The following is a 22,327-nucleotide window of genomic DNA, read 5'->3' as shown; positions in this document are numbered from 1 at the left end:
ACTAATAGGGTTGCACTGGCATGCCATCACTGAGCCTTACCATTACTCAGTAACTAAATTGCATATGACTCACGGTATACGGTCACTAGGTCGACATTGAAAACGTCACCATGCAATAGGTTGACCACTGAAGGTCGACATGCCTTAAGTCGACACATGACAAATATCGACATGTCTTTAGGTACCATTGGTCATTAGGTCGACACTGGGAAGGTCGATAGTCCAAAGGTCAACATGAATTTTTCACTTTTTTTTTTTTTTTTTTTTGTCGACTGTGTCAATATTCAGGTCAAAAACAAAGTGGGAAACCCATGTTGACCTTTTGAATGTTGACCTTGTCAATGTCCACCTAATGCTTTTGTTGACCTAATGACCCAGTTGACTTCTTTTCATGTGTCGACCTAAGGCCTTTTGACCTTCATTGGTCAACCTAATGCATGTCAAACTTCCTGCGGTCGACCTAATAATCCACACCCCTACATCACTCATATGTGCGTACACTTGGTTCCAAATGATCTGCAGTGTAAGAGATGGAAGATACAACAACACCTCAAAGCACCAGTCCATGATGTATACGCCATCAGTGTCAGTACTTAGGGGAAACACCTTGCCGATGCAGTACAAATATAATAGCACCATGGCTATATAATAATTGTTATAATAATAATACTTTTATTTATATAGAGTTCTTTCTCCAACAGGACTCTAGGCACTTTTACTTTTTCGCAAATCAAGAGAATGAAGTAAATGCTATAAGACTGAGCGGCACTTGTCTTACCTCATCCAAGCACTGGAAGGCAGGGCTTGCAGAAACATCTTTCGGACTCTCCTCTTGTGTGTTAACAGGCGCTAATGCAGACAATGGCTTCTCCTGGACATTGTCTTCTTCTGCTGAAGACTCACTCACGTCGGACCTTTCTTCTGAGAAACTGCTCATTTTTCTAACTCTACCATCAGAAAACACATATGATAAATGGTCAACATTAAGCATAAGGAAGAGGTTTATGTTAGGGATGCTGAAATAATGATATTATTAAACTATATACTGTACAATATTTATTTATGTGTTATCAGTTATTTATATAGCGCACACATATTCTGCAGTGCTGTACAGAGAATATTTGAATGCTCGGTACTATCTGGGCTCCCGTTTTTCTTATGAGACCGCGTCCGCTTGCCAAGCTTCGGGCACGGTGGCTCGCTGCGCTTGCCACACTATATAAAATCAACTCCATGCGTAGTTGGATAGTAGGGGAATGAAAAAATGGGGTGCATTTAACATGGGAGCCCAGATAATACATAAGTACCGAATGCTCACATCAGTCCCTGCCCCAGTGGAGCTTACAATCTATATTCCCTACTCCATGTACAGACACACAGAGATTCTAGGGTTATTTTATGTTAGAAGCCAATTAACCTATCAGTATATTTTTGAATTGTGGGAGGAAACCAGAGTACCAAATCCTGGCAAGCAGACTGAAGGGGCAGACTAGATGTGCTGAATTAGGCCTCATGTCACACTGTATCCTCCATTTATTGTAATGGTATAAAGCCCCATACACACTAGATTACACAGGCTGTGTGTAACACTGAACAATATTGGCCACCGATAGCGTTCAGTGACGTCACCGGGGCCCGCTAAGCATGCAGGTGAACAATATCACCCAGTGTGTATGGCGCTTAACTTACATGTCTAAGATATTAAGCTTTAAAAAGAGATAAACACGAGGGTGATAAAAGTCCAGCTAGTCAGCTCACAACTGTCATTTTTCAAACACAGGCTATAACAAGGGTGTAACTACCATAGGTGCAAGGGGTGCAGCTGCTATGGGGCCCAGAGCTGAAGGGGGGCCATATTTACTGTCTAATAAATATGTTTTAAATACATGTATCACCATCAGTTCATGACAGTTGGGAGCTGACTAGCTGGACGTTTATTAGCCTCATGTTTATCTCTTTTTTAAGGCTTAATACAACTGCCCCAATGTTTTAAACTACAAGCCAGAGGACGCAGTGCGCCTGACAAGTACATTGGGCCATATGTATTAAGCCTGGCGAAGAGATAAACTGGAGATAAAGTAAAAGGAGATAACCACCAGCCAATCAGCTGTGTTTGAAATATGACAGTTGGGAGTTCATTGACTGGTGCGTTATCTCCTTCCACTTTATCTTCCAATAATGGGACTTACTAATAGGAACGACAGTGGAATCTCTTTGCCAGGCTTAATACATCATGATCTGCCCAATTGTGTAGTATGATTAGCAAACATATGATTTTGTAAGTTGTCAGACATGTGCTACACCAGGGGTTCCCAAACTTTTTTAAATCCCAGCACCCCGAAGCGTCGGCCATAAATGTACCCGCGATGCCCGCGACGCGATGCTCCCGATTTCCCATAGGAATCAATGTTAAAAGGCGCGATGGACCCGATTTTACTGTTAAATGGCTCAATGGACCCGATTTGGCCATAGGAATCAATGTTAAATGGGCCACAGAGCCCATTAACCCTTAAATGTCCCCCCCCCAATTTTTAACGCCACCCCACGATCCACGCCAACCCGAAGCGTGGCGAGCGCAGCGAGCCCGCGAGGGGCGGCGGTACGCGTCCTCCGACCTTTTCATGCCCTACTATCCACTAGGGCGTGGAGTGAGAATATAATAGTGTGGCGAGCGCAGCGAGCCACCGAGCCCGAAGCGTGGCGAGCGCAGCGAGCCCCGCGAGGGGACGCGGATACCTTCACAGTTATACGCGTCCCCTCGCGGGCTTCACAGGTGTCCGTGGCGACGCCGACACCTGTGAAGCCCGTGAGGGGACGCGTCTACCTGTGAAGGTATCCGCGTCCGCTCGCCACGCTTCGGGCTCGGTGGCTCGCTGCGCTCGCCACACTATTATATTCTCACTCCACGCCCTAGTGGATAGTAGGGCATGAAAAGGTCGAAAAGGTCGAAATGTACCCGCGATGCCCGCGACGCGATGCTCCCGATTTCCCATAGGAATCAATGTTAAAAGGCGCGATGGACCCGATTTTACTGTTAAATGGCTCAATGGACCCGATTTGGCCATAGGAATCAATGTTAAATGGGCCACAGAGCCCATTAACCCTTAAATGTCCCCCCCCAATTTTTAACGCCACCCCACGATCCACGCCAACCCGAAGCGTGGCGAGCGCAGCGGTACGCGTCCTCCGACCTTTTCATGCCCTACTATCCACTAGGGCGTGGAGTGAGAATATAATAGTGTGGCGAGCGCAGCGAGCCACCGAGCCCGAAGCGTGGCGAGCGCAGCGAGCCCCGCGAGGGGACGCGGATACCTTCACAGTTATACGCGTCCCCTCGCGGGCTTCACAGGTGTCCGTGGCGACGCCGACACCTGTGAAGCCCGTGAGGGGACGCGTCTACCTGTGAAGGTATCCGCGTCCGCTCGCCACGCTTCGGGCTCGGTGGCTCGCTGCGCTCGCCACACTATTATATTCTCACTCCACGCCCTAGTGGATAGTAGGGCATGAAAAGGTCGGAGGACGCGTACCGCCGCCCCTCGCGGGCTCGCTGCGCTCGCCACGCTTCGGGTTGGCGTGGATCGTGGGGTGGCGTTAAAAATTGGGGGGGACATTTAAGGGTTAATGGGCTCTGTGGCCCATTTAACATTGATTCCTATGGCCAAATCGGGTCCATTGAGGCATTTAACACTAAAATCGCGGTCAATCAGCCTTTTTAACATTGTTCCCTATGGGAAAATCACGGTCATCGCGGGCATCGCGGCCATCCCGATTTACCCGCGATTTTTACCCCCGACGCCCGCGATTTCAATCGCTGGCGCCCAACTAAGTAAAGAGTATCATTAGTGTAACATATTCATGCTGTAAATATGTTAAGAAATGTAATTATAAAAGTATAAGCAGTTTCCACCTCAGGATTGATGTTGTGTGATGAACTTTTCCACAGATATGGTAACGCTGACTGAGCAACCAAAATGTATATTTTGCTCAGAAACTGTTTAAAACCGGGTGGTATAGACTCATACATGTTAGATAACTATGGCCAGTGACAGGCTCTGCCAAAACTGTGTTTTAGTGTTAAGTTATTGGACGAAAGGCATTGGTGGCAGTGGAATGTATTAATGACTCATGGACATTGGTAATGCAGCGCTTACACATATGCTGCTGCCCCCTTTGTGAACCCACAGCCAGCTGCCAATCAAACAGGTATAGTAAGTGTCCCTGAGGACACTAAAAGTGCGGGAAGTCAGCTGTCTCGTGCACTGAGCGGGAGAACAGCTGTTCTCGTGCCGCACAGCTGACCTCCCAGCACAGTATATAAAGGAACTGTCAGAGCTCATAGGGAGAAGCTGATCGCTCCCTTCTAGAACCCTCCAACGGAGTCAGTCAGCGCCGCTGTAGACATTGAGCTGTAATTAGTGCGGGCTGAGCTCCTTGGAGAGGAGTCGGGGAAGGGGCCCTTAGGCAGGCTCTGCAAAACTTCTATGTGTGCCGGCATTCTTATGTTATCAGAAGGACAACGCCGGAGAGACAAGCTTCCGCTGCACACTGGGAGCTGCCTCCCTTCAGCCCACCGCAAGTGACACAAGAGCCTCACGCTGTCTGGGGAAGCGCTGACAGCGCGCCACCCACAAGAGCCTCCAACCCGGGAAGACGCTGACAAGCGCAACTCACCTGCACCGGAGACGCCGCTGACGGGTGAGCCTCGCGCTGTCTGGAGAGGCGCTGGCGGCGCGTCATCCACAAGAGCCGCCCAGCCGGGAGAAGACGCCGCCTGTCAAGCCGCCTACCGGTTGCCGCCCACAGATCCACCTACACGCCGGGAGGAAGAGACCAGCCCCGCTCACGCCCCTCTACACCCAGGTGCAGCCTGCTTGTCTGGCAGCGCTGCCCTGCGGGAGACGGGAGGAGGCGTGGACGGCAGAAGGAAGAAGCTGCACAAGCACCGCAGACGAAGAAGAGGAGTCACCGCCCAGCACAAACAGTAAGCCGCCGCTGTCACACCCCTCTACACCCTGGGGCCGCCCTCACCATTGACGGCCACCAGCGGGAGACGGGAGGAGGTGTGAACAGCGAGGGAGGGAGCCGCCCATCATCACCAGCCCAGCCGAAAGCCGCCGCCCAGCCCTGCCGAAAGCCGCCGCCCAGCCCTGCCGAAAGCCGCCGCCCAGCCCAGCTGATAGCCACCATCCAGTTCGGGAGAGAGCCACCCCTGTCGCACCCCTCTACACCCTGGTGCCGTTCATATCACTGACGGCCACCAGCGGGAGACGGGAGGAGGTGCTGACAGAAGAAAGGGGGAGGGCCCCCGCTGTCACCCACCTTGGACAGTTGCCAACAATTACCATGCCAGAAGTAGCGCTCCTGATTCACTTATAGGAGCACTCTAATATTCTCCTCCGCACCCAGGGTCTGCCTGTTTTAACAGCAGTGCCCTGCGGGAGATGGGAGGTGGGGGGACAAAGTGACAGGTGTACGCACTAGGCTGGGTGCAGGAAGAATAAAGGCAGGCAGATCAAAGACATTAAAGCAGGAAGAGAAGGAAGAAGATAGGAAAAAAGACAGTTGCCCAGATAGATGATCAGAGCTGCAAGAAGGGTGAGCTAACCTTCATTATGCACTATCACACGCAGGAACCCCAGACATTGATGTTAGCTCCACTTAATACAGCAGCCGCATAGAAGTAGCCTAAGCTTCCTACTTCACAGAATAGGAGACTTTGTAACAATTGCCCCTGGGCTGACAGTCAAACAACTTTAGAGGAGCATAGAAAGTTTCAATCTACACCAAAGGAAGTCAGACTATTGTATCTAAACTCAATTACACAGATACTTGGTGCGAGTAATATCACACATTACAGGGACAGAGACATAGACTTCTACAGTGCTAGGAACACCTAGTGAAGACCAGCGGACAAATTCATATTTAAACAGGTTGCTTATTAGCCTATTCACACCTTCAGCAAGGGCCCCAACGCGCGCCAACAAATATATCTATATGCAGTGTTTTTTATGCTGGCCAGCGCACAGTAACTTTTTGTGTAAATGCATGCATTACTATGTGTATAGGAAAGATAGAAAGTATAGTAGTTTATTGAGTTTATACATGTCATGCAAAGTTATTTATTGAACCGTCATACTGTGTAAAGTTATGCTCTGCTTGTTCTACTGTTAAAGTCAATTATTGAAGCCGTAAGTTATGAAAAAAGTTGTTTATTGAATTCAAATGTTTGTATTGTAATGTTATATTCTTCACATTTTGAAAAAGTAAACTTACCCTTTTATATAAACGCGCTGTACCTCTATTCATTTGAGAGCCCTAAAAGGAAACAAGCATAAAATCAGTATAGTACATGTGGTAGCCACATACCTGAAATTAAAAGGTGGTTACATTAAGTTAAATAAATTGTGTTTATATCTCATCCTTAGGATCAGTTATGTGATAATGGACAGGATTCCCTTCTGTTTGTGCACAATTTGACTATTATAGTGGACATGAATAACTCGAATTGGTCCTGGACCACCAACCCAGGGCACCATTGCAAGTCCTCCAAGGCACCCCAGGGTGCCACGGCACACAGTTTGGGAACCACTGTGCTACACTGTACATTGCCGAGTATTCCACTTAATGGGCAGTGGGCACAGTTAGTGTGCTAGTACAGCACTGGCACACACGAGGATACAGCGGGAGTGAGTGGCTTTAAACTTCTCACCTTCCCACACACCGGTCCCCGCCGCTGCTCCCTCACATCTGTGCTCACCGACCCCGTCGCCGCTCCTGTACCGGGTGTAGGCGCCTCCTCACTACACAGCCAGCGTCCCGCTCCATGGCAACAACCTTGTGGGTGCCCGCCCCACTGTTGCGGTGTTACTAGGGGCTGCGGTGTTGGGGGGCGGAGTATTACAGTACAGTTACAGTGACTATGTGGTGCTGCCTGGTGATGGGAGGATAATTACGTATCGCTGTGTTATATTATACGGAGAGAGAGAGAGCAGTGCCCCTACGTACAAGCCGAGTGGCTGTATATGGGGAGATGATACTGCCGTGCGTAGTAGTAGTCCCAAGTGCTACAATCTCAGCTGCTGCTGGCTGGCCATAGCCGAAGGTACGTTCCCCTTCATCCTACGGATCTTCTGACGTCAGGCACGGGGCGGGTCTGGGGCGGTGCTGGGTATTCTGACGTCATGCGCTGGGCGTGTTTGGGAGCGGGAGAGTAGTTGGACGGTAGTGTCTAGATCCCCTTCAGTTTTGTAAATTTTCCCATCATTCACTGGGTCCGCGTATACCTGGTAGTTTAGTATAACAACAAGTAAAAATTGAAGGTTTGGGGCACGTCTGACATCTGGAGCTACGTATTCTGGGAGATGTAGTTGTCTACGCCGCAGCCGCCTTTCAGAGAGCCGCGTGTGTGACTACAATTCCCAGCAGTCGGGCCGCGGACACGTAGGGAACACAGAAGAAGGATGTGTATGGCTGTTCTAGGGCAGCAATGGTCTCCCTGGCGTATCGCGGCCGCCTATGGTGGGCTCCCCTGAGGGTCATACGGGCATCTCCCTGCCGGCACTGGGGCAACAGTGCCGCTGAGCCCCGCAACACGCCCCTCAAGCAGTGGACGCTTATCGTGAACCCGCTGAGCAGCTTGAGAGTGAAGTTGCCATGCAACGTGCGGGTGGGACCCCAGGACCCCCTCACCTACCCAAACGCCGACCGGGTGTTTGTCACGGTGAGCGGGGTGGATCGCAACGTGCACAGGGGCCTGGATTTGGACAACATCGAAGTCCGATACGATGAGGAGTCCAAGCAGGTGCTCATTACTTCCCAGGACATAGACAGCCGGACCTGTGTAGATGTCAGCACTCCGGTGCGCTTCGGTACGTAGCCCCACCGCATTGCCCCAGACTACCAGCTGGCCACCCCTGTGTCACCAGCAGCCTGTGTAGTGTGAGCACTCACTGCAGGCTACAAAACAGCAGAGTATTTTGGTGTATACTTTTTCTTTACTGTTTTCTGATTCTTTTCTGGTGTTTTAACTTTTCTTTATAGCTTATTTTAATGTTGGCTGTATATTTAACGTTTTCGTTTCAGGTATTTCTGCAAAATATACATTTTATATGTTTCTGAAAATACAAAATCGTTGAGCCACATCACTTGGGAAACCCATGCTTTTTTTTTGTTATAATATGCACTTGGCAATCCTGCACTCACACCAGGTTATATATAGTGAGCTGGTTTATTTTGATTGTGGAGAAGGCCATGTGCAGCCTCCTCTGGCCATGCCCCCTATATTCTGCCTGGAGCAGTAAGGTCCGAGGCAGCACTCTACTCCGCATGTTCAAATCTCTGGAAAAATTGTGTGGCGGACATTTTTCCGTTGATTATCGTATTGCTGCTGTTGCCGGCAGCATTGTGGTGTCTGAGCACTAGAGCGTTCAGACTCCACTGCGCATGCACAGATTGCCAGAAAATGGGCTCCGATTTTGCCAGCGGTCTTGCTGCCGCCGCTTCTGGACTCCGGAGGATAAGTATTTGAAAAACGTATGCATCCATTTGAGATACGCCACTGATAGTAAGTCTAAAATGGTGTACACATGCTAATGGTATTGGGTTAAAGCTGGTACAGTCTGAACATCAGAATCCGCTTTATTGGCCACGTATACTTGCGTATACTAGGAATTTGTTTTCGGTTTGCTGTGCAGCAGCCAGGTGGGTAACAAGTAATCATCATACAATATAAACAGGTGGGGGAACATGTACAGTCATGTAGAAAGTTATTCCGAGGGGAAACCATGTTAGATTATGTGCAAAGGGTTATGGTGCGACTAGAATGAGGAGTTCATGTGTCAACAGGTGAACCACTTGAGGAAAGAAACTTTTTAGGTTTCTGGTGGGAATAGCCCTGTAGTGTCTGCCTGATGACAGCAGGTTAAACAAGCCACGGCCAGGATGTAGTTGGTCCTTGACCATCTTCGTTGCCTGCTTTTTTGCTCTGGACAGGTACAGGTTCTGGACAGAGGGAAGGTCTGTCCCGATTATCTTCTCCGCAGTTATGACTACCTTTTAGAGTCCAGAACCAGACCAGCTCCCTGCAGCAACCTCTGCCGAGCATGTGACAGCTGTCACACAGCAAATGGCGAAGGGAGACATTACAGCCTCCCTCTTGCACTTTCTTCATAAAGTCAGACCAGACTACTGAGGTGGAGCTCTTTGCGGTGTGACTAGCTGTCACATGCACAAACATTGTAGACTCCCTCTGACTTGCAATTGCTGCACTCGGGCGGTTAGATTGGGGGCAGCACAGCTGGAATGGACCGTCTTCTGGGACTCCAGGCCAGAGACCTCTACTGAGGTGAAATTCGCTGTGCATAAGACAGCTGTCACACAGCATATGGTGAAGCTGCTGCACTCAGACAGAGAGACTAGGGGCAGCACAGCTGGATTCAGGGCTGCTATTACAAATTGTGGGGCCCAGGACTTGCAAAAATTGACAAGGGCCCCATAGGGGAAAGGCCGGCGCATAGGTATGCAGAGCTGTAGAAAATGTAGGTGGAGCTACAGATGATCAGATCAGATTCTCAAGGTGCCCATACACATTACAATTATAGTATACAATATCGCATCTCGGTTTTGCGATGAGATCTAGTACAAAAAGTATGTGCAGCAAACATCTCATCGCAAAACTGAGATGCCATATTGTGTACAATAATTGTGGCACCTTAAAACATTTACAAATTAAGGGGATATTGCTGGATGATATTACACTACATTACTACGCTATATGCTGCACTACACACCACTATACACTGCACTACATTATTGATCTACGCTACATAACTATACTACATACTCCATTCCCTTCACTTACCGAAGAACATCATAGTTCCTCTCTCCACATGAGCTTACCTTAAAGGGCCCCACACATGGAACAATTTACAGGCACTTTCTGAACGATTTTACTAAATCCCTCAGAAAATGCCTGAAACCGCATGTAAATCGCTGTGTGTGTGGTCCACACAGCGATTTACATGCGCGCCCCCACTGTTCTGAATCTGCACAAGATTCAGCACGGCCCCGTAGGTAAATTCAGAGCAGTCGCTGAGATGCTCCTGCTCATCTCCCATATGTGTGGCATGGGGATGAGCAGGGCCATCTGAGCGACTGTCACTGAAGACACAGCCAACTCGAAGCCCCGCTGTCACTTGCAGTCCGGAAGCCTGAAGGCACTGCTGAAGCCGCTGCCGCTGGGACGCTTCCAGGACCCGCTGCGCCCGCCCGCTGCAGTCAGATGGAAGCTGCAGTGACCGGACACAAAGCTGGAAGACCCCGGAGTTGGTGAGTATTTTTTTTTTTTTTTTTTTTTTTACACAATGCCGCCAACAAGTTGGGGGAAGAGGGGGATACCACCAACGATGGTACGGGGGACACTACCACCAACTATTAAATGTTTAGGGGGGGTCACTGTAAAACCACTGACCAAACCTAAGTGTTTCGGGGGGGGGGGGGGGGGGTGTCACTGTACCACCAATGACTAAGTCTAAATGTTTAGGGGGGGGTGTACGATCCGATAAAATTAGCAAATCTCACAGATGGCACTTTAAAAAAAAAAAAAAAAAAGACATTCACAAAGATAAAAGATTCTCAACCAAAAATGAAAGCACTGCTAGGTAAAGAATGTTAATTTTTATAAAAATATGCCACACCAAGTGCTTTTGGAGAGATTTGAAACCTCCCATGCTGAATCTCCCTTTCTCTTTCAATGGTCCTGGTGACACAGCTCAACACTGGGATGTAGGAGGGTCCGAAGGAGCCAGGCACCTATCCTAAAGTTTTAGAGGGTAGGCTCCTCCCCTACTGCATCCCTGGACTCTTCAGTTCGTGTTAGGTGCCCACTGGAGTGGGTGCTATTCTAAAGGGCTGCAGGAGCAGCCGAAGAATTAGAGTAGTTAGGGGATTTTTATTATTTTATTAACTTTTACCCTAGCTAGGTAGGCACAGTGTGAGGATTCTCATAGTGAATCCTCACACTGCTTGCGCAGCAGGAGCTGACAGAAGCGCGTCCTGTCAGCTCACTGTGCACAGGGGAGACACTGTCTGGTCTCCCTGTGCAGCGCTTATAGCCTTTTCTAAAAGGCTGCCTGGGCTCCGGAGTACCCTGAAACCGGCTCCACGTTTAGGTGGGGATCATGGGGGACAGGCGCTCCGTGATGGCGGCGGCCATTTTATGCGGAGCTTACACGCTGAGCTCCTAGATGAGAGGACAGCAGCGTTGTGACAGGCATGTTCCAAGTGATCCCCATTTGAGGGGGAGACACTGGAACTAGGAAATCCTACCTAAGGAGCGGCTTGCTGGGGGTGGTTGGCGCCAAAAGGTCACGGACCCCGCAGCAGCAGGGACCTGTGGTCTCTTCCTTCACTCTGACTTTGGCGCCTTTCAGAACGCTTGCAGCGGAGCTGAGCTGGCTTACTGATCCTGGCAGAGTGACTTGGATTTCCTGGGCATCGCTTCCCCGCAGTTGAAACCAACAGACAGATAAGTGACCGGGTGCATTGCTCTGTATAAACGCTTGTACATTGTTTGCACTGTGTATACTGATAGATATACATTTATCACTTGCATCATGTCTGAGCATCAGGCTGTGGTTTTGGGGGAGGGAGCCCTTAATGCACTGAGCGCGTGCAATGTTTGCACACAAAAATTTGTCCCTGAGCAGATGGCCAAGGGGGGCTTATGTATTACTTGCGCTGATGTGAGACCCATGGGCAGTGATCCCCATAGGGCAGAGCATATGGAACCTGCGTGGGCCAGGGCCCTAGGCAGGTCAGTAAACGCTTTGGTGCAGCTTTTGGACAGGCAGAGTGATGGGCTGGTAGAATCACAGAGACCTATGCCATCATCTCAGCAGTCGTCTGGCTCCTTGCCTCTTACCCAGGCAGATCCTGCACTTATCCAGGTGATGCAGGATACTGCAAAAGGTATTAACAGGTTCAGTGAAATGCTGGACAAAATGGATGATGTGGCAGGGACCCCTAGAAGGTCTTATGCTTTAACTACTGTGGTAGATGAAGAGGAAGGAGAGTATACTGACATCCCCTGGGATCAGGGTGATGATTTGGAAGAGAACTCTGCTGCTGGTATAGAGGATCTCATTGTAGCTGTGAAGCAGGCTTTAAAGCTGACTGTGGAGGATAAGACTCCTGTTAAAGGTGTTTTTAAGCGACAGCGGAAGGAGGCTGTTACTTTTCCTTCAGATGAGGGGTTACAGGAATTGTTAGAAGGGGCTTGGAAAACTCCTGATAAGAGGCTTCAGATGCCAAAACGATTCCTTAATCTGTACCCCATGCCAGAGTCTCATGCGGAGCTCTGGGAAAGGGTCCCAGTTGTGGACGCTTCAGTGGCACGATTGTCCAAGGATACTGTATTACCAGTACAAGGCGGTGCAGCTTTTAAAGATTCTGTGGATAAAAAGCTGGAGGGAAACCTCAAGGCTATCTTTGAAGGGGTGGGGTTTACCTTACGACCCCTTATTGCTTCAGCCTGGGTTTCTAAGGCCATGATAGAGTGGGCTGGTGAATTATGCACCATGCTGCAGGCTGACCCGGGTGCATTACTGCTTGCAGAAAAGATTAAGGCAGCAGCAGAATATGCAGTTGAAGCAGAGGAGGAAGCTATTAAAATGGCAACCAGAGTGTCCACAGTCTCCATTAATGCCAGGAGAGTGCTTTGGCTTAAAGCCTGGGAAGCAGACAATGAGTCCAAGAAGGCTCTGGAAACATTAGCCTTCAAAGGAAAGGTACTCTTTGGTACCGAATTAGAGGAGATTATAAAACAGGCCACAGGCGGCAAAAGTACATTCCTGCCGGCCTCCTCAGCAAAGCAGACATCCAGATTTTCTGCTTTTAAGCCGTCCTTTCGGCCCTCCCCTAGAGGTGGTGCGTCCTTTCGAGGACAGTCTTTCAGGGGAAGGTTTCAGCCCTCTAGAGGCAAGACACAAAAGTCAAAATTTGGCTCTTTTCACAAGAAGCCTGCCAATAAAGGAGAGGATAAACCCTCTGCATGACTGTCAGGGGCTTTGCCCGACAGTGACAAAAGTGGGCGGGCGTCTCACACACTTCAGGGACGCTTGGGCTTCTCTAGGCCAGGATGCCTGGGTGCTAGACATCATAACACAGGGTTACAAAATCCCTTTCAGAGGGCCACCTCCGAAGAGGTTCATTCCCACATCCTTACCAAAGGAGGCACGGCTGCGTACAGCTCTTGTGAGAGCAGCGCACTCCCTTTTGGAAAAAGGGGTGGTTACACTAGTCCCCAAGACAGAGTGGAAGAAAGGCTTTTATTCCACGCTGTTCCTGGTGCCCAAACCAGACGGGTCTTTCAGACCAATACTAAATTTGAAGTCTCTAAATGTTCATTTATGGGTAGACCATTTCTAAATGGAGTCTCTACGGTCAGTACTCTTGAGTCTGGACCAGGGAGAATTTTTGGCGTCCATGGATGTCCAGGACGCATATTTGCACGTTCCTATACACCCGGAGCATCAGACCTTGTTGAGGTTTGCCATAGGAGACCTGCATTTACAATTCCGGGCGTTACCCTTTGGGCTAGCAACCGCGCCAAGGGTATTCACAAAGATAATGTCAGTAATGGCGGCGGTGCTGAGGCTCAGGGGAATCACAGTAATACCCTATTTGGACGATCTCCTGTTCAAAGCAGAGTCAGCAGCCATGCTGCAGAGTCACTTGGCAGAGGCCATCAGTTTTTTGCAGGCTCACGGCTGGATTTTAAATTTGCAAAAATCTCAGTTGGTACCGTCACAAAGGCTCCAATTCTTGGGAGTCATACTGGACACCCATCTTCATCGGGTATTCCTCCCGGAGGTAAAGGCCAGGGATCTGGTCACCCTAGTCCAGGAGATTCTCAGGGCTCAGAGCATTTCAGTATGGAGGTGCCTCAAGCTCCTGGGGAAGATGGTGGCGTCATTCGAGACGCTTCAATTTGCCAGGTTCCACTCTCGGAGGTTCCAATGGAACATTTTGTCAGCCTGGTCAGGAAACACTTTGACCATGAAATCCGAGATGATAGTGCTGTCTTCGGACACCCGAGAATCCTTGAAATGGTGGACAGAAGTAGATTCCCTTCAGTGGGGTCGGTCATTACAGACCTGGGACTGGTTGATAGTAACTACCGACGCCAGTCTCAGGGGCTGGGGGGCAATAGCCCTGGATCTCAGGCTTCAGGGCCTGTGGACGGCAGAGGAATCAGCGTTACCAATCAACATCTTGGAGCTGAGAGCTGTCTGGAAAGTGATTTCCTTGGCGGGAGACAGGTTACAGAACCTCCCTTTGAGGATTCAGACCGACAATGCCACAGCGGTGGCGTATCTGAATCACCAGGGAGGTACACGCAGCAGATTGGCCATGTGGGAGGTATCCAGAATCTTCCTATGGGCGGAACAGAATGTTCCAGCTGTATCGGCTATATTCATCCCAGGAATAGAGAATATAGAAGCCGACTTCCTGAGCAGGGAGGAGCTCAAGGAAGGGGAATGGAGCTTACACCCTCAGGTGTTTCAACAAATCACTTCGATGTGGGGAACTCCGGATGTGGACCTGATGGCATCCAGGATCAACCGTCAAGTGCCCAGGTTCTATGCCAGAACAAGGGATCCACTAGCGGAGGCAGTGGATGCCATGACTATTCACTGGCAGGGAGATCTCCTTTATGCATTCCCACCAGTACCAATGTTACCGAGACTTCTGAAGAAAATACAGGGGCAGAAGGTTCCAGTGATCTTAGTGGCCCCAGATTGGCCAAGGAGATCCTGGTACTCGAGGCTTCAGAAGTTGTCTGTGGACTCATGGCGTCTACCTCTGAGACCAGACCTTCTAAGACAAGGCCCGTTCAATCACCTGGATTCAGATCGATTGATTTTGACGGCCTGGCTATTGAAACCACCATTTTGAAAAGAAAAGGGTTTTCTGAGGCAGTAGTACAGACGATGATAAAAGCCAGAAAAGCTGTATCTTCGGCAAATTATTATAGAGTCTGGAAGACTTACATTCGATGGTGTGAGAGAAGAAAGGCTCATACATCTCATTTTAAGCTATCAAGAATGATGGAATTTTTACAAGATGGTTTTTCATCGGGCCTAAGCCTTCAGTCACTGAAGGTACAGATTTCGGCCTTGTCCATCTATTTCCAGAAAAAGATAGCCATTTTGCCGGAAATTCAAACCTTTTTACAAGGAGTATCCAGGTTGAAACCTCCATACAAGCAACCAGTAGCTCCTTGGGATCTATCACTGGTTTTGGAATGCCTTCAAAAGGCACCTTTTGAACCTTTAAGGTCGGCTGACTTTAAGTTTCTCACGTGGAAGCTAGTGTTTTTGTTAGCAGTAGCATCTGCTAAAAGAGTTTCAGAATTGGGAGCTTTGTCATGTAAATCTCCCTTCTTAATTTTTCATGATGACAGGGCTGTTTTAAGAACAGTGCCTCAGTTTTTACCGAAGGTGGTATCTACCTTCCATTTAAATCAGGAGATAGTTCTACCTGTGTTTCAACCCCCAGAGGGTTCTAAGAAAAGGGACAAGTTGAGAACTTTGGATGTTGTGCGTGCCTTACGCATATATGTGGACAGAGTGAAGAGTGTCAGGAAGACTGACACATTGTTGGTATTGTACGACGTACACAAAATTGGTTGGCCTGCATCTAAGCAGACTATTGCTAGGTGGTTGCGGTCTGTGATAGCCTTTGCATACACCAAAGTGGGTAGACCAGTACCGGCCAAAATAAATGCGCATACCACCAGGTCAGTTGCCACCTCTTGGGCGGTTCGACATGGGGCCACAGCTGAGCAGGTTTGCAGAGCTGCCACTTGGTCATCTGTTCACACATTTGCCAAATTCTATAGATTCCATGAGTTCGCGTCGGAGGACGCATCATTCGGGCGAGCAGTGCTGAGAGCTGCAGACCTGAGCGTACCCTCCCAAAGGACCGGCTCTGGAACGTCCCAGTGTTGAGCTGTGTCACCAGGACCATTGAAAGAGAAAAAGGGATTTTTGTAAGAACTTACCGTTCGAATCCCTTTCTCTGATATGGTCCTGGTGACACAGCGATCCCTCCCTTACGCTCAGTATGCCAGAAGTTTCATGATGTTCATGTTAAAATGGTTAAAGTTAACAGTTTTCTGTTATAAAATGTGCATATAATATGTGCAGGCGTTTGTACTGAGTTATGTATTCCAGTGGCTTTGAAAGATTGAACTGAAGAGTCCAGGGATGCAGTAGGGGAGGAGCCTACCCTCTAAAACTTTAGGATAGGTGCCTGGCTCCTTCGGACCCTCCTACATCCCAGTGTTGAGCTGTGTCACCAGGACCATATCAGAGAAAGGGATTCGAACGGTAAGTTCTTACAAAAATCCCTTTTTATGTATCTCTGACACAAATCTCTCTGTATGTGGCTCATTATCTGAGAGAGTTAAATCTCTCATGCTGAATCTCCCGTTATGAATCTCTGGCACAAATCTCTGCGTATGTAGGACCCTTAAGCCAGTGGTTCCTAAACTGTGTGCTGTGGCAACCTGGGGTGCCTTGGGGGACTTACAGGGGTACTCTCGATTGGTGCTCCATGACCAATTTAATTTATTTATGTAATAATAGTAAAATTTGCATTTGTTTCACAGCATCTGCAACCCCCCCCCCCCCCCCCCAGCTCTGTCCACTCCCTACAAATCCACTCTTTGTGGCAATGGTATATATAGCGCCAGCAGCCAGCATAGCACATAGGAAATCTGCACCAACTCGAGATGCGTACTGAGCTACAAGCATTACAAATGAGGCACTGGCTCCTGGTTGGCTGCCTGTACACAAGCACCGTCTCCTGATTGGGTGCCTGTATACAAGTGCTGGCTCCTGATTGGGTGCCGATCAGGCAACTCCCACTGGATCACAGTTAGTGCAGCATTTGTAATGCCGTTTTTGCAGTCCGTGTTGCTATTTACATAATCTGATACACTGGCAGCCTGGTACAAATGCGATGCTGCCACCTGGGCCCCATTTCTGTCCAGGCCCAGGACTCAAGTACCCCCATACTCTGAAAAGTCAGGCTAGAGCAGCTACAAGCCGTGACCCTTGCTTAGGTGGAGCTCTCTGTGCACATTTACGTTTTGGTGGTGATGCAGGGACACACCCACACAGAGAGAGAGCTCCACCGCTGTTGATGGAGGGAGTTAGCCCTGACCATTCTTGCTAATATTGCACATCTATGGTCCTTTTCTGCATACATTTCCAAATGTGCCCAATAATGATGCACTCAATTTGAATTGGGTTCATGTAGAAAGCTGCGTTGTTTTTAGCCCATGCATTACAATATTTTGAATACTGACCATACTTGCCTAATTTTGAAAACTAGTTTCAGGGGGATTATAGTTGGTTATAGAATTGGTTATAGAATTTTGAAAAGCATCCCATTGAGGGGGCGTGTCATGTTCCTCCCAAAGGGCGTGTCTAGTTCCATATATGGAGAGATTGTGAAAAGAGATTGTGGCACATAGAGGCGTGGGTGTGTACTGCTACATCTGAGAGGAATCTTGTAAAATGACTTATATCCAAATGTAGAGGAGCCCCAAAGCAGTTAGTAGGAGCTACTATACTTGCTAAAGTGCTGGGAAATGGTGCTGATGATTCAATGTAAATGTATCTATCTCTCATTCCTTTTTTCCCCAAAATGTAACGTTGTAATGTGGGCTAGATAAAATAAGGGAGATTGCTAGATTAATGAGGGAGAGAGGGAGGTTGCTGCTATTTCAGGGAGTCTCCTGCAGAGCGATCGGCATTGCTCGCCATCATAGCTTGCCTTTTTGTCATTGAATATACCCCAAAGTCTTGAGCTAAACTATAACGTAGAAGTTTCCTCGACCGAAAAAAAAAAAAGCCATCCTCACCATACAAACCCAGCTCGCTGACTGTATTGAATATACCCCAAAGTATTGCATGCTTATATCAGTGAGTTTGTCCTGCGCTGACTTGTTAATATGGTATATGAACTGCTGTTTTATTTAACTGGCTACTTAGAGCCATTAGTCCACAATTCACCTTGATTTGGGCAAGTATACCTATATTTGAGGTGTTTGGTGTATAGAATCATGGGAATGCCAGTGTCTGTATTTTGACTATTGGGATTCCATCCACAGGTCCTCTGTATGCATTCTGTTTTTACCACCACTTCCTATTACCTCCCACAAAATGACCACTTTCTGTTAATTACTTGTAAATAAATCCTCCTTGCATGTGTAAACGCAAATCAGTCAGTGCACTTAGCAGCATTGACACATATGCAGTTTTACTGGTAATTGCTTATGCTGGCCACACATCAGACCAACTTCCTCCAACCGTCCAACTAGTTGCTTGGATGGAATAAAAATATGGTACTGGTCCCCCATAATTCCCCCCCCCCCCCTTCCTACCTTTTGTAATCCCTACCTCCCACATCATCCCCCTTCAGACGCCCTCTGAGCCGCATTCCCCTCACAACGTCTCCTACTTGCCATCTCTCTATTGTCGACTACTATATTTGACGTTCTCATTAGAATCTGCTATTGCCTTGTTATAACCGGCTCTTCTTATATTCTACTCCTGTACGTTTATAATTCTAATTAAAATATACGATACAAAAAAAAATATATGGTACTGGATGGGAGCAAAGGACAATCAGAAATGTGCTCACAAACCCAGGAAAATGGACGAAAACTTTCAATCAAATTGGTTAAATCAAACAGGTTCAACTACAGTATCGGCCTGAGCGACAGTTTTTGTCCTTTTCCAGATTTTGGGAGCAAATTTCTGAAGTAAATATCATATTTGCTCCCATCCAGTACCATATTTTTATTCCATCCAAGCAACTAGTTGGATGGTTGGAGGAAAGTTGGTCTGATGTGTGGCCAGCATTAGTTGCAAAAGCATCTGCATAGGATACAAGTATTAATCAGGCCCCAGATGCGCTGTGAGCAACATTTATAATAAAATATATGTATAATCCGCTTGCATTAATCAGTGTGAGCCTGTTTTTCTTCCTAATTAGCTGTGAGGATTATTCTTCACACTAGGTTGTTTTAGCAAGGCACCACCCTGGCTAATTTGTAAAGGGCTTTTTTACCAGCACCCTGCTAAAACAGCCTGCTAATGCCATACCACTATGTAGGTGCTGGGCGTGCCCACATTAGTAACACAAGCGGCACAGGGTCTTTGTTGATGCTGAGGAGGCTGTGCCTTACGGCACACCCCATTTGTGATGCTGACTGGTCCACACCACCCCCAAGTGACGCTGGCAAGACTGTGCCCTCTTTCCCGGCCAACCCATGGGGGGCTGGAGTATTGTGTATTAATAACAAGAAGACGTGAGCCTTGTATATGTGTATCCTTTTGAACATCAAGGATTGTTCTTCTGATATCAGTATCCTATAAATGGTCCTTAGCACCCTTTGCAATGGAAAGGCAAAATTGATTTCACAGCTAACAAATTCTAGATGATGGCAATTCTTAAATTTGGTATGTAACTATACTTAATTAACAGCAAAATGGTGTACTTTTGTATTTCCATATGCTAATTGTATTCATTCTGTTTTTAGATGTGAACATCAAAACACTTGGTTCTGGTTGTGTGAACATTAAACAAATTGAGTGTGACAATTGCGAAATAGAAACGGAGAAAGGTAACAGCGTCCTACAGTCTATCAAGGTAATAATGCAATCCTTAACATAATTTTATTTGCCTAGTACAGGAGATTTTATAGGACTGTGGTAGACTTGGGGTGGACTTCAATTGCCAGAGAATGCTTTGCCTGGCCAAAATTGTCTGGCATTACCACACTTAGTAACCCCTCAAGTAAAATTGCTTTAAAAAATAGAAGTGTTAATAGTTTATTTTTATCAATTACCAAAATGCAAAGTGAATGAACAGAAGAAAAATCAAATCGACATTTGGTGTGCCCACTATTTGCCTTCAAAACCGCATCATTTCTTCTAGGTACACTTGCACAAAGTCAGATTTTGTAGGATTATAGTAAGGGGTATGGTCATACAAAACAGGTCATAATAATCTTCATTTTCATATGTAGGTTGAAACACAGTTTTTAAGTGAAAGAAACTGCTGTATAGCAGGCTTAAAACTGGGTGAGGAACAGCCAAACTCTGCTACAAAGTTAAGTTTTTCATGACACATACATCCCTTCAATACCGGAAGATGTCCATCAGTATCATCCGCTCAAAACTGGCAGAAGCCAGTGGGACCCAGATACACCCATCTACTGTTCATAGAAGTCTGACCAGAAGTGGCCTTCAGGGAAGAATTGCCTCAAAAAAAGCCATACCTTTTTGATGTGAAAACAGGGCCATATGCTTATGCAACTTCACAGAAGGAGAAGTGCATGCAATATATCTTATGTGGTCCTTTTGCATGCAATGTAATGCATGTGATGGCCATTCACCACTGCCAGAGGCTGTCTGATCTGACAGATCCTTTGTGCAGCAGGTCCGACCTGCTTTGTGATCATTGTGCTCAAAGACAACAATCCACTGCACTACATTCTGGCCAAAACGTGGGGGAATCCTGCTATAAAGAAAAGGTACACAGAAAATACTGTTTTCTACAAATGCTGGGGATCTAAAACGCAGATCTTGTGTCAAGTAAAATAAAGTAGTGACTGATTTTAATGCAGTAGGTTATTTTAAGATAAGTGGTAGGCCTTGTTGGGTTGTCATAACATCGGATTATACTTACCGATAATTCCTTTTCTTCCTAGAGACCATGGCAGCCATCACATTGGGATATCGCCCTATTCCTTGAGTTAGACAGGTTACTTTTTTCCCAGGCTCCTCCCCTCTTGGGTATATATCACTGCTCCTCCCCTCTCCTGGTGTCTTTTCGAGTGTCTCCTTCCTCTCTGGGAAAAAAGAACATAAGGGAGGGCAAATAATGGCTGCCATGGTCTCTAGGAAGAAAAGGAATTATCGGTAAGTATAATCCGATGTTTTCTTCTACGATCCCATGGCAGCCATCACATTGGGAATACCAAAGCTAAATACACGGGAGGGCCCAGTCAAGTTATAATTCTTTTAATTATCCATCACACCATGTAATACTTGATCCCCAAATTGAGGAACCGACACATTTACTTCATAATGTCTAGAGAACGTATGAACTGAGGACCAAGTAGCAGCGTCACATAAGTCCTTTATCGACGCCTTCGCCTTCAAAGCCCACGAAGTCGACGTAGCCCTTGTAGAGTGTGCCGTGACAATCGCTGGAACTTCTCTTCCTTCCAATTTGTACACGAATACAATGATTTCCCTGATCCACCTTGAAATGGTTTGCTTCGTAGGAGTCAATCCCTTTCTTGACCCCTCAGGGATTATAAATAAACTCTTTGTCTTCCTGATTTCCTCTGTTCTCTTCAAATAAGTAGTAATACTTCTTACTACATCTAAATTGTGTAAGGCCATCTCTTCCTCACTCTCGGGTTCCGGATAAAACGTCGGCAGTGAAATTTCTTGGTTCAAATGAAATTCGGAAATGACTTTGGGGAGAAAATGAGGATTGGTTCTAAGAACAATCTTATCCGGAAGAATCTTCAGATATGGCTCCTCTGCCCATAGCGCTTGGAGTTCACTAACTCTTCTCGCTGAGGTAATGGCGACTAAAAATACGGTCTTCCAATTTAAGTGTTTTAATGAGATTTCTGTTAACGGCTCAAAAGGTGGATTCATCAGAGCTTTTAATACTAGATTCAGGTCCCAAGAGGCTACCAGAGATCTAATTGGAGGTCTCATCCTCTTGATCGCATTCCCGAACCTAATAATCAGTTGTTCTTCCGCCAGTCTTCTCTCTAACAGGACACTTAAGGCTGAAATCTGAACCTTCAATGTTGAATTGGCCAGACCATCTGCAAACCCCTTGTAGAGGAATTGTAAGACATCAGCAGTTGTAACCTCTTGTATTGCCTCCATCGATCCTCTCCAGTTGAGAAACGCTCGCCAGACTCTATAATAAGCTACGGACGAAATCTTCTTTCTTGCTTGGAGCAACAGAGAAATTACTTGGTCCGAAAGACCCTTCTGCCTCAGATGGCCCCGCTCAATCTCCACGCCGTCAAAGCTAACCCTGCGGGATCTGGATGTAGCAGCTGCCCCTGCATCAGGAGTTCTGGAACTACTGGCAATGTCCAAGGTTCTTGAATTGCCATTCTGAGCACTGTTGTAAACCATGCCCTCCGAGGCCAAAAGGGAAGAATGATTATCACTTCCGTCCCATCGTCCATTATCTTCTTTAGAACTTTGGGGAT

The 22,327-nt window shown here is 47.4% G+C and overlaps 2 protein-coding genes across 5 annotated transcripts in view; one reads left to right on the top strand and one right to left on the bottom strand.

Annotated features, from left to right (window-relative positions):
• The window catches only part of CCDC146 (coiled-coil domain containing 146), a 123,168-nt gene extending 115,289 nt beyond the window's left edge, over nt 1–7,879 (bottom strand). Inside the window, exons 1-3 of one of the 3 annotated variants that reach the window (XM_083183040.1) lie at nt 6,710–7,879; nt 6,274–6,315; nt 779–947 (exon numbers count right to left, since the gene is read on the bottom strand). In XM_083183040.1, the coding sequence (XP_083039166.1) occupies nt 779–937 (159 nt within the window). In that variant the 5' untranslated portion in view covers nt 938–947; nt 6,274–6,315; nt 6,710–7,879. The remainder of the gene's footprint in view (nt 1–778; nt 948–6,273; nt 6,316–6,709) is intronic. The other 2 variants (XM_083183041.1, XM_083183039.1) reach the window with 2 other exon arrangements.
• FAM185A (family with sequence similarity 185 member A) overlaps nt 7,202–22,327 on the top strand; it is a 56,129-nt gene continuing 41,003 nt past the window's right edge. Inside the window, exons 1-2 of one of the 2 annotated variants that reach the window (XM_083183045.1) lie at nt 7,202–7,868; nt 19,616–19,725. In XM_083183045.1, coding sequence (XP_083039171.1) covers nt 7,487–7,868; nt 19,616–19,725 — 492 coding nt within the window. In that variant the 5' untranslated portion in view covers nt 7,202–7,486. The remainder of the gene's footprint in view (nt 7,869–19,615; nt 19,726–22,327) is intronic. The other variant, XM_083183044.1, reaches the window with a different exon arrangement.

Source organism: Crinia signifera, chromosome 4 (genome assembly GCF_055691185.1).
Source record: "Crinia signifera chromosome 4, ASM5569118v1, whole genome shotgun sequence".
NCBI lineage: Eukaryota > Metazoa > Chordata > Amphibia > Anura > Myobatrachidae > Crinia > Crinia signifera.
Note: the sequence above shows the minus strand (reverse complement) of the source record. Positions and strands in the feature narration are given on the sequence as shown.